The sequence below is a fragment of the Coffea arabica genome, chromosome 2c (genome assembly GCF_036785885.1).
Source record: "Coffea arabica cultivar ET-39 chromosome 2c, Coffea Arabica ET-39 HiFi, whole genome shotgun sequence".
NCBI lineage: Eukaryota > Viridiplantae > Streptophyta > Magnoliopsida > Gentianales > Rubiaceae > Coffea > Coffea arabica.
Genome location: NC_092312.1, coordinates 52,759,757 through 52,770,720, shown reverse-complemented (window position 1 = coordinate 52,770,720; position 10,964 = coordinate 52,759,757). Strand labels below are relative to the sequence as shown.

General features: G+C 42.4%; 1 protein-coding gene across 1 annotated transcript; it reads right to left on the bottom strand.

Moving 5' to 3' along the window:
- Positions 1-7,934: 7,934 nt before the first annotated feature.
- Positions 7,935-10,690, bottom strand: LOC113714019 (uncharacterized). Its single transcript, XM_072077024.1, has 3 exons — positions 9,455-10,690; positions 8,441-8,816; positions 7,935-8,272 (listed from the first exon to the last, which is right to left on the bottom strand). Exons 1-3 carry the CDS (start codon positions 10,688-10,690, stop codon positions 7,935-7,937), a joined length of 1,950 nt encoding a protein of 649 aa, XP_071933125.1.
- Between the last annotated feature and the right edge of the window lie 274 nt (positions 10,691-10,964).

Below are 10,964 nucleotides of genomic sequence, written 5' to 3'. Positions count from 1 at the left end.
TCGTTTATAGCTCAGGATATACTAATCCGTTTAACCTGAAAATTTACAGGGATATCCAGGACTTAAGGGGCTACAATGTTGAAGAAGGAAACTTTGTCCAATTTTGAATGTAAAAAGGTCAAAAATGCAAGACACTATACCAGAATTGCAAAACAGGATCACAAACCGTATTTGACCTTAATATGCGGTAATGGCACCAAATTCACTACGGTTATCGGATGGGGGTGTAAGACCCACCGTTTCCAAGCTATGGAACAGGGCTACAACAATGTAGAAGGTCACTCAGTCCAAATCCTAGCACAACTAGGTCAAATATGCAAAATACGAACCCAGAATTACCAAAACAGGTTTACAAATCACACAAAACTGTAATCGGTATAACTCAGTCTATACAAGTCCAAATGCCGAAATTCCAAAGGCATATGATAGCTAAGACATCCAGATACATTTCATCAGAAGACACCAACTTCAAAATCCAAACCAATTCCAGTCAAAACAAACGATTACAAGCGCAGTTTTCACATTCTGAGCAACCCTGGACAGCAACAGTAAAAATGACATAACTCACTCTACACAAATCCAAATGACCTGAAATTTTGCAGGCACTTCAAACTCATCAATACCTACAACTTTCATGTTTTAAGCCAAGGCCAATGCGGCCTCTAACATGGTGCAATAAATTCGGGCAGAATGTAGCTTCATGAACCCTAACTTTCCAAAATTTATTCCAAATCCAAAATTGGTTGCAAATATCAATCATTTCCATCCACTAGAGTCATAACCCCTCATTATCAATCATCATAAACAACCACAACACCATAATCCAATTAAACCAGAAAAATCATCAAAAAAATCAAAACTTCACCAAATCACTTCAAACCAAGATAAAACCAGAAATTTCAGCACTTTAATCACTACTAATCATATCTTAAGCATCAATAGGTGTAGGTGGAAGTTTAAGCTTTACTTACCAAGTAAACAAGAGAGGGGAAGATGTTGGACACCTTAGCTCTTCCAAAAACTTCACTAAAACACCCACTAGCACCAAATGGAGGAATTTGATGGAGTAGAAACTAGCTTAAGCACTTGAGTTGGATGATTTGAGCTTGTTGGAAGCTAAAATGGTGAAGAACTCTCTTCCTTTCTTCCTTAAGGTTGGTCGGCCAAAGAAGAGAAAGAAATGGTGATTTTGTGGTAAATTTTAAGATATTTAACCATGGGTCAAAAGGTCAAAACAAAAGAATAAAAATCATAAAGTCCACCCAATGATCTTGTGACACATGGCATCTCATTAAATGCAATTCAATCCTTTGGTCACCTCTCACATCAATCACCTCACACTCCTTTACTTATCCATTAACACCCGATAAATTTTTCACAGTATCCGGAACTTAACTTAATTGGCCGAATTTTTCCGAACTTTTCGCACTAGTGGGTCCCACGTCCAATATACGTTCTTATTTTCTCAAAAGCTAACCGATACTTGAAAAATCATCTATAACCCATATTTACTCATGAAAATTATCCTGGAGATTTTTCAAATAAAGAAAATGCGGAAAAAGGCGGGCGATAAATAACTCCACTTAAACTTTCTAATATTGCAACACTAGAGGTTTGCTAATCATTCAAACTTACTAAACCTTTGTAATTAAAACAAATCCTATATTTACTTACGTCAAGGCACACATGAGAATACCGAATATAAATTATAGCTTGAACCTTATAATAATACGTAAATTAGGATTTCCAAACTTAACCGAATTAGGGTTTCCTTCCTAGCCATTAAACCCTTTTTTTTTGTCATACCGAATATCAACTAACCCTAATATCGACTTACGATCGGACTGGGGCCTCACAATCTCCCCCACTTAGGACAATTTCGTCCTCGAAATTAACTCGTTGATCAAAACGTACCTTCAAAACCCGCCGAAGGATTAGTCACTTCCGGTTGACCCATTGCATAGACTCTGGCTGGCCCTTTGGGTCGATTTTCCCCTGCATTTGACGGTTTAGCTGTAGTCCCTTCAGTCGGTGGCTTAGGTTTCTCCTTTTGTGACTTAGGGCACTAGGCGATCAGATGTTCTGCACTACCACACTTATAGCATCTTCGGATCGAACTATTCTTCCAACAGTTTTCGTCAGTGTGATTGGCCCCACAGAAACCACAGATTGGCTTAACGCCTGCACTTGGCCCTCCACGCTGGGCACTCCTCTGGGGCTCTTGCCCTACTCGACCTCTTCCATAATTACCCTGGTTTAGGGTTCCTGCGGGTCGGGGACCATCTGTTCCATGACTCTTCTTAGAAGGTAACTCACTTTGCGAGCTCTGTCCAGTCACAAAATGGCTCGAATCGGGTTGTCTTCGTTTCCTCTCATGAAAGGATTTTACCTGTCCCCTAGCTGTCTCAATCAGCTGTGCCTTTTCCAGTGCCTGGCCAAACGTGTCCAACTGAGCAGCTGCCAGTGCCTCCTGGATCTCCACATTTAAACCTTGAACGAAGCGGCGGATTCGTTTTCGCTCCGTTAGCACCAATTCCGGGGCAAAACGGGAGAGCTTTGTGAACTGGGTCTCGTACTCCGCTACACTCAGTGTCCCTTGACGCAAACGGATCAAATCATCTTCCCGTTTCTCTTTTACGATGGGTGGTAAATATTTTTCATTAAACTCTCGCGTAAAGTTAATCCATGTCCAGGGGGTCTGTTCCCGCTCCCACTTGGCTCTGATCACCTTCCACCAGGCTCGAGCGGCCCCCTCAAACTGGAAAATAGCAAAAGATATCTGCCGCTCCTTCGAATACCTAAGCGCGGCAAATATATCGAGCATACGGTCCATCCAGGTTTCTGCTAGGTCAGGGTTAGGTCCACCTACAAACTTGGGGGGCGCGAATTTTTGGAACCGTTCTAAAGCACGGTCCTCGCCCTCATGATTATGTCCCGGATTATGTCCAGGGTTTCCAACAGCATTCCCGTGGCCCTGAGCCTGTTGGTCAATCATACGCTCCATCAAGTCAGCCATTCGCTGGATGGCTGTAGCTACTTGGTCTGGCTCTTGTTCATGTTCCATTTCAGGGCCTCGTCCTCGCCCTCTACCTCCACCTCGAGTACCGGAGGCCATCTAGTGTACAAGTCTATAATTCGGAACAATACGTATGCTTATTTTCCAGACCATGAGCAAAAGAAGAGACACAAAACTTACGCACAAAAGACACACAAAAGATAAGTTCAAAATTTTATTCAAATATATACACATATTTACAAAGTCACACCAAAAGATTTACACATTACCCGACCTCCAGTCGGTACAAAACCCAATATACACGAGCACTCCGGCTCCAAAATGTAGTCAATCACCGGGTAACGAAAGAAACCAGGCATACTGGTTATAACAAAATAAACATGGCAGATATAACAAAACAAACATATCAGATAGTCAAAAGGAAATCCCATCAACGGCCCTACGCGCCTCCCTTACGGAACCTACCTAATCCACTAGCACCGCCCCGGCGGCCCTAGGGTGCAAACCTAAAGAATAGGTCCAAATAGTTAACTTCAATATCAAGTAAGAACCAAATCGATTCACACTGGGACTGGCCATCTCCAAGTGCAATCAACTCAATCCCCACTTTGCCTTATGGAAACATTACAAAAGTCAATATCAAAATTTGGCATTCAATATTTACCTTAATAGCCAAGTATCCCACAGTCCGGCATCCTAAACTTCAAGCCTAGGATACACTACAGAGATCTGAAGCCTAAGCTCTGATACCAACTGTGACGACCCCACTTCTCCCAAGGGCGAATCCAAGGGTATCGGCGGGCCGCCTGCCTAGCTCGCACCAGGACTCAAAACTTAAAGCAATCAAGCGAGATAGATCGAAAGAGCACTATATACAATATATACAATCCCAAAAGTTATATTTACATCTTCAAAAGTCTCGAGTCAAACCACTCTAATATACTACAACCACAACCAGCAGAAGATAGACCCTAAGAAGGGTCCTTATACAAACCACCAAAACAAAAACAACCATCCTAACTGTTCAACTATTACAAACAAACTTAACTACACTAGTGTAAGTGCCAAAATCCCCGCGTCGGCCCCTGCTAAGGAAAACAAAATGAATGGGGTAAGCTAAATGCTTAGTAAGTAAACAGGGGCGAAAGCATAAATTCACGTAGCAACAATTACACAATAAGAGTAAAGCAAAAGCAGAAAAGAACAACATCATATAATAAGGATACGGGTGGCTCCAAAGCCAATTCATGTGCCATGTATGATCTCCTGCCGACACTCCGTCGACCGCAAATAATAGTCCGTAAAACTTCACTTGTACACCCACCGACACCTTATCACCCTCACTGGCCAGTCACCTCACAAACTTGCCTGGGCGAACGAAATCACAAACTTGAGCTTGAGTCACAAGCTCGGGTCACAAACTTGGTCACCTTCTCGGTGAACCGGATTCACAAAATTGGTTCATAACATGAACCTACAAACTTGGTGACCTCAGACCAAGTTGGACTGACTTCGACCAAGCCCTAACCGGCTCGAATAGTCCAAACGGGTCTTAGATCGGGCCCACGAACTCACAAACTTCACAAACTTTGCTCGAAAGTCGCCCCGAGCCACAAGCTCAAGGGTTTTGGTTCCCAAAGGTTCATATACATATGCCAAGTACAATTATACATTTAAATTAGGGTTTAGGTCGAGTGCGATAAAGTACACCCTCGCCTAAGTACCCTTTTCACATATCTCAAACACATAGCAAAGAAACACATCAAACCGGCCTGAATACTTACTCAAAATACCGAAAGTAGTATGAAAGCAAAATCGCTTCGCGCGTTCGCTAGTAGTGGGCCCCACCGGCTCCCCCTAGCTCTCCGCTGTCTGAAATAGAAGATTTTATCACAAACGGCCACTAACATGCCCAAAACAAGCAAAACAGCAAAACGACACGCGCGCACGTAAATATGACGGACGGAAACGGAAACGGCAGATTTGATACTCATTTCTAGTTTACCCATAAGTTGAGCTACGAATATCGGATTAAGGCGTATGAGATGCCAAATCGAAGCTTAAAGGATGAACGACAACTGTTATGAAGACATCCAGAACTGAAACTGGAGGCTTCAGTCCCAAATGAACCAATCACAATCACTTACGAAATCTGGCCAATGCACAAATGGTCAGTTTTGAGTGCGAACTGTTTTCTATGCTACACATGGTCAAAAGAGCTGAAAATTAGCAGTTAGATAGTTCATTCCAAATGGAACAACTTTCATGAAGGTCGGCAATCCAAATTCGGAACGGAAATTGGTCATCAGGACCAAAACAGATCTGACCAGAAAATGGTCATCTTCACGGCCAGGCCTTATTTGCTCGGCTATATCTCAGGTTATATAAATCCGATTCATGAAATTCCAAGGGCATTGGAAAGCTCTAATATAAGGCTATAAGTTTGGTGTTTTGGTCGCAAGCCCAAACAGCTTGTAACCCAGTCAAATGTGAAGCCAAAGTTCCAGTCATAAACTGTCCAAAAACGTAACAGAATTTGACGGTCAAAACAGGTCTGAGTATTTCGTTTATAGCTCAGGATATACTAATCCGTTTAACCTGAAAATTTACAGGGATATCCAGGACTTAAGGGGCTACAATGTTGAAGAAGGAAACTTTGTCCAATTTTGAATGTAAAAAGGTCAAAAATGCAAGACACTATACCAGAATTGCAAAACAGGATCACAAACCGTATTTGACCTTAATATGCGGTAATGGCACCAAATTCACTACGGTTATCGGATGGGGGTGTAAGACCCACCGTTTCCAAGCTATGGAACAGGGCTACAACAATGTAGAAGGTCACTCAGTCCAAATCCTAGCACAACTAGGTCAAATATGCAAAATACGAACCCAGAATTACCAAAACAGGTTTACAAATCACACAAAACTGTAATCGGTATAACTCAGTCTATACAAGTCCAAATGCCGAAATTCCAAAGGCATATGATAGCTAAGACATCCAGATACATTTCATCAGAAGACACCAACTTCAAAATCCAAACCAATTCCAGTCAAAACAAACGATTACAAGCGCAGTTTTCACATTCTGAGCAACCCTGGACAGCAACAGTAAAAATGACATAACTCACTCTACACAAATCCAAATGACCTGAAATTTTGCAGGCACTTCAAACTCATCAATACCTACAACTTTCATGTTTTAAGCCAAGGCCAATGCGGCCTCTAACATGGTGCAATAAATTCGGGCAGAATGTAGCTTCATGAACCCTAACTTTCCAAAATTTATTCCAAATCCAAAATTGGTTGCAAATATCAATCATTTCCATCCACTAGAGTCATAACCCCTCATTATCAATCATCATAAACAACCACAACACCATAATCCAATTAAACCAGAAAAATCATCAAAAAAATCAAAACTTCACCAAATCACTTCAAACCAAGATAAAACCAGAAATTTCAGCACTTTAATCACTACTAATCATATCTTAAGCATCAATAGGTGTAGGTGGAAGTTTAAGCTTTACTTACCAAGTAAACAAGAGAGGGGAAGATGTTGGACACCTTAGCTCTTCCAAAAACTTCACTAAAACACCCACTAGCACCAAATGGAGGAATTTGATGGAGTAGAAACTAGCTTAAGCACTTGAGTTGGATGATTTGAGCTTGTTGGAAGCTAAAATGGTGAAGAACTCTCTTCCTTTCTTCCTTAAGGTTGGTCGGCCAAAGAAGAGAAAGAAATGGTGATTTTGTGGTAAATTTTAAGATATTTAACCATGGGTCAAAAGGTCAAAACAAAAGAATAAAAATCATAAAGTCCACCCAATGATCTTGTGACACATGGCATCTCATTAAATGCAATTCAATCCTTTGGTCACCTCTCACATCAATCACCTCACACTCCTTTACTTATCCATTAACACCCGATAAATTTTTCACAGTATCCGGAACTTAACTTAATTGGCCGAATTTTTCCGAACTTTTCGCACTAGTGGGTCCCACGTCCAATATACGTTCTTATTTTCTCAAAAGCTAACCGATACTTGAAAATCATCTATAACCCATATTTACTCATGAAAATTATCCTGGAGATTTTTCTAATAAAGAAAATGCGGAAAAAGGCGGGCGATAAATAACTCCACTTAAACTTTCTAATATTGCAACACTAGAGGTTTGCTAATCATTCAAACTTACTAAACCTTTGTAATTAAAACAAATCCTATATTTACTTACGTCAAGGCACACACGAGAATACCGAATATAAATTATAGCTTGAACCTTATAATAATAATACGTAAATTAGGATTTCCAAACTTAACCGAATTAGGGTTTCCTTCCTAGCCATTAAACCCGATTTTTTTTTTGTCATACCGAATATCAACTAACCCTAATATCGACTTACGATCGGACTGGGGCCTCACACTCAAACCCTAGGAGTTTTGCATCTAAAGCAGTGAGCAAGATGTGTCTACGAGATAAAGTGTCAGCCACTACATTAGACTTACCTGTCTTATACTTGATGACGTATGGGAATGACTCGATGAAGGCTACCCATCGGGCATGCCTTTTGCTTAATTTTTGTTGTCCCTTGAGGTGCTTGAGGGACTCATGGTCATTTTGGATGACAAATTCCCTGGCGCGGAGGTAGTGTTGCCAGGTCTCTAAGGCACGTACAAGGGCGAGCAACTCCTTGTTATATATAGAGTAGTTGAGAGCCGCGCCACTTAGCTTCTCACTGAAATAGGCAATTGGCTTGCCACCTTGCATTAGTACGGCTCCTACTCCAACACCTGATGCATCACATTCCACTTCAAAAGTAAGATCAAAGTTAGGTATTGCAAGAAGTGGTGCATGTGTGAGTTTGTGTTTTAATAATTGGAAGGCCTTATCTTCTGTTTCCCCCCAAAAGAACTTCTCATGTTTTTTTCATGACCGTGGTAAGAGGTGCAGCAATTGTGCTAAAATCCTTCACGAAGCGGCGGTAGAAGCTTGCTAGCCCATGGAAGCTGCGCACTTCACTTACAGAGGTAGGCATTGGCCACTCTTGGATGGCTTTGACCTTTTCTGCATCCACATGAATGCCCTGCACACTTACCACATGTCCTAGAAACACCACACGGTCAGTGCAAAATGTGCACTTCTTAAGGTTGGCGTACAGCCTTTCCTTTCGAAGTACATCAAAAACAACTTTGAGGTGCTCAAGGTGCTCCTCTAAGCTCCTGCTATAGATCAAGATATCGTCAAAGTAAACCACTACAAATTTCCCAAGAAAAGGTCTCAAAACATGGTTCATCAGACGCATAAAAGTACTAGGGGCATTAGTTAAGCCAAAAGGCATCACTAGCCACTCGTATAGCCCATGTTTAGTTTTGAAAGCAGTTTTCCACTCATCACCTTCTTTCATTCTTATTTGGTGGTAACCACTTTTCAGATCAATTTTAGTAAAGATAATGGCACCATGCAGTTCATCTAACATATCATCTAACCTAGGAATAGGGTGACGATACTTTACCGTGATCGCGTTGACTGCTCTACAGTCAGTGCACATTCTCCAAGTTCCATCCTTCTTAGGCACGAGAATCACAGGTACAGCACACGGGCTTAGACTTTCTCGAGCCCAACCTTTCCTTAGTAACTCCTCCACTTGCCTTTGCAACTCCTTAGTTTCCTCAGGGCCCATGCGATAGGCCAGTTTGTTAGGTAATGGGGCTCCAGGAATGAGGTCAATCTGGTGCTCGATTCCCCTTAAGGGTGGTAGTCCATCGGGCACATCCTCAGGAAAAATGTCCTCAAATTCCTATAAAAGAGACAAGATACAAGGAGGTAAAGAGTCAGTAGGTATGGATGAGATGACCAACTCTTCTTTGCACACAAGTACAAGTAAGAGTTGGTTAGAAGACAAAGCTCACTTTACATCTTTGGCTTTTGCTAGCAAGCTTAGTTTTCCCTTAATTTCTCCTCACTTGTAGCCTTTTTCTTCCCTACGGGTTCGGCCACACTCTCAATTTTTTTCTCCTCACTTTTTTCTTGCTTTTTTTTCTCAAGTTCTAGCTCATACTCCTTTTGGAGTTTCATTTGATCTTCATGCACTTGCTTTGGTGTGAGGGGTACAAGAGTCACTTTTCGATTACAATGAGTAAAGACGTATTTGTTGGCTTTCCCTTTGAACTCCACATCTCGGTCGTATTGCCAAGGTCGCCCAAGAATGAGATGGCTTGCTTGCATTGGCACTACGTCGCAAGTGACTTCATCTTCATACTTGCCAATTCGAAATGGCACTTTCACTTGTCGAAATACACGGACCTCCCCTTCATTGTTCAACCATTGAAGGCGATAAGGTCTAGGATGTCTGATGACTGGGAGCCCTAGCTTCTCTACCATGAGTAGACTAGCTATATTGGCACAACTCCCACTATCAATAACAACACTACAAACCTTATCCTTGATATGACATCTCGTGTAGAAAAGGTTATCCCGTTGTATCTCGATTTCCTCTTCCTTGGCGCGGGTGGTGAGGACCTTTCGAACCACCAAGCATCCAATCTCCTCATGCGTGGGTATCTCCTCACTTGAATCATCCCCTTCACCCTCTAGAGGTGGCATCCCTTCGTATTCCTCCTCTTCATCGGACACAATCTCGCCATTTGGCAATAGTAGCATAGCCCTTTGGTTGGCACATTGAGATGCAATATGACCATAGCCTTGACACTTAAAGCACTTAGTGTCTCGGCCACGCGGTTTAGAAGCTCCATTATTACTCTTAAATTCAGGTTTGGCTGTTGCCTTGGGTGGAAAGGCATTCGGCCTTGGTGGTTGAGACGGAGCCGTGGCCTTCTCCTCCCTCTTTGGTTGAGGGGTACGCCAATTTCCAGCTTGGTACGTGGTGTTAGGCCGTGTACTTCCCCTCCTCTTGAGGCGTCGTTCAACTGTAACCGCCTTCTCCAACATTCCATTCATGTCTAGGTAGTGTTGGAGTTCCACTACTTCGGCAATCTCGGGCCTCAAACCATGCAAAAATCGAGCCATAGTGGCTTCTCCATCCTCACGCAAGTCTGCCTTCATAATGGCCATCTCCATCTCTTTATAATAATCCTCAACTGACAAGGAACCTTGGGTGAGAGATTGTAACCGTCGGTGTAAGTCACGGCTATAGTAGCTCGGCACGAACCTTTTCCTCATGAGACTCCTCATCTCGTCCCAAGTCTCCACGGCCCTTTCACGATTTCTTCTTCGGCTTAGTCGTAATTGGTCCCACCAAATGGAGGCGTAGTCAGTGAACTCCAGGGCTGCAAGTTTTACTTTTTGTTCCTCCGAGTATGTGTGGCACTCATAGACCAATTCGATTTTCCGTTCCCATTCCAAGTAGGCTTCGGGATCGGACTTGCCTTGGAAGGAAGGAATTTTGAGTTTGACCCCCTTAATGGTGTCGTCTCCTCGCCTTTGTGTACGGTGATCAGTTTGGTACCTCCCCTCAAACGGATCCTCTTCATCATTGGAGTACACCGATTCCTTGCCTTTACTCGAGCTATGTAGATTCTTCGAGTTTTCCAACTGATCAATCCGGTCATGCAATGGTTCAATGGAGGTTTTAAGCAATTGCTTGAACTCCCCCATCATGGCATCTAGGCGAAGTTGAAGGTCCATTGCTTGGTCACCAACTCCACTAGACATGCTTAGGTACACCTATAAAAGAAAACAAAACGACTTCTTTTTTTTTTTTTTTTACAATGTAGAGGTCACTCACACTCGTGCTTCACTCAAGTGTATCACTCTCTAAGAATCTCACCAACAATTCCTTGGCTTGCTAGTTGCTCGGGTTGAACAACCTAGGCGTCACTGCAAGGTACATTCTTGGCTAATCAACAAGTAACACAAGAAGGTAGCTATGAATGGAGGTGAATGAGGATCTAGATGCAATCTAAGACTCAGAATAGGACTAACAATA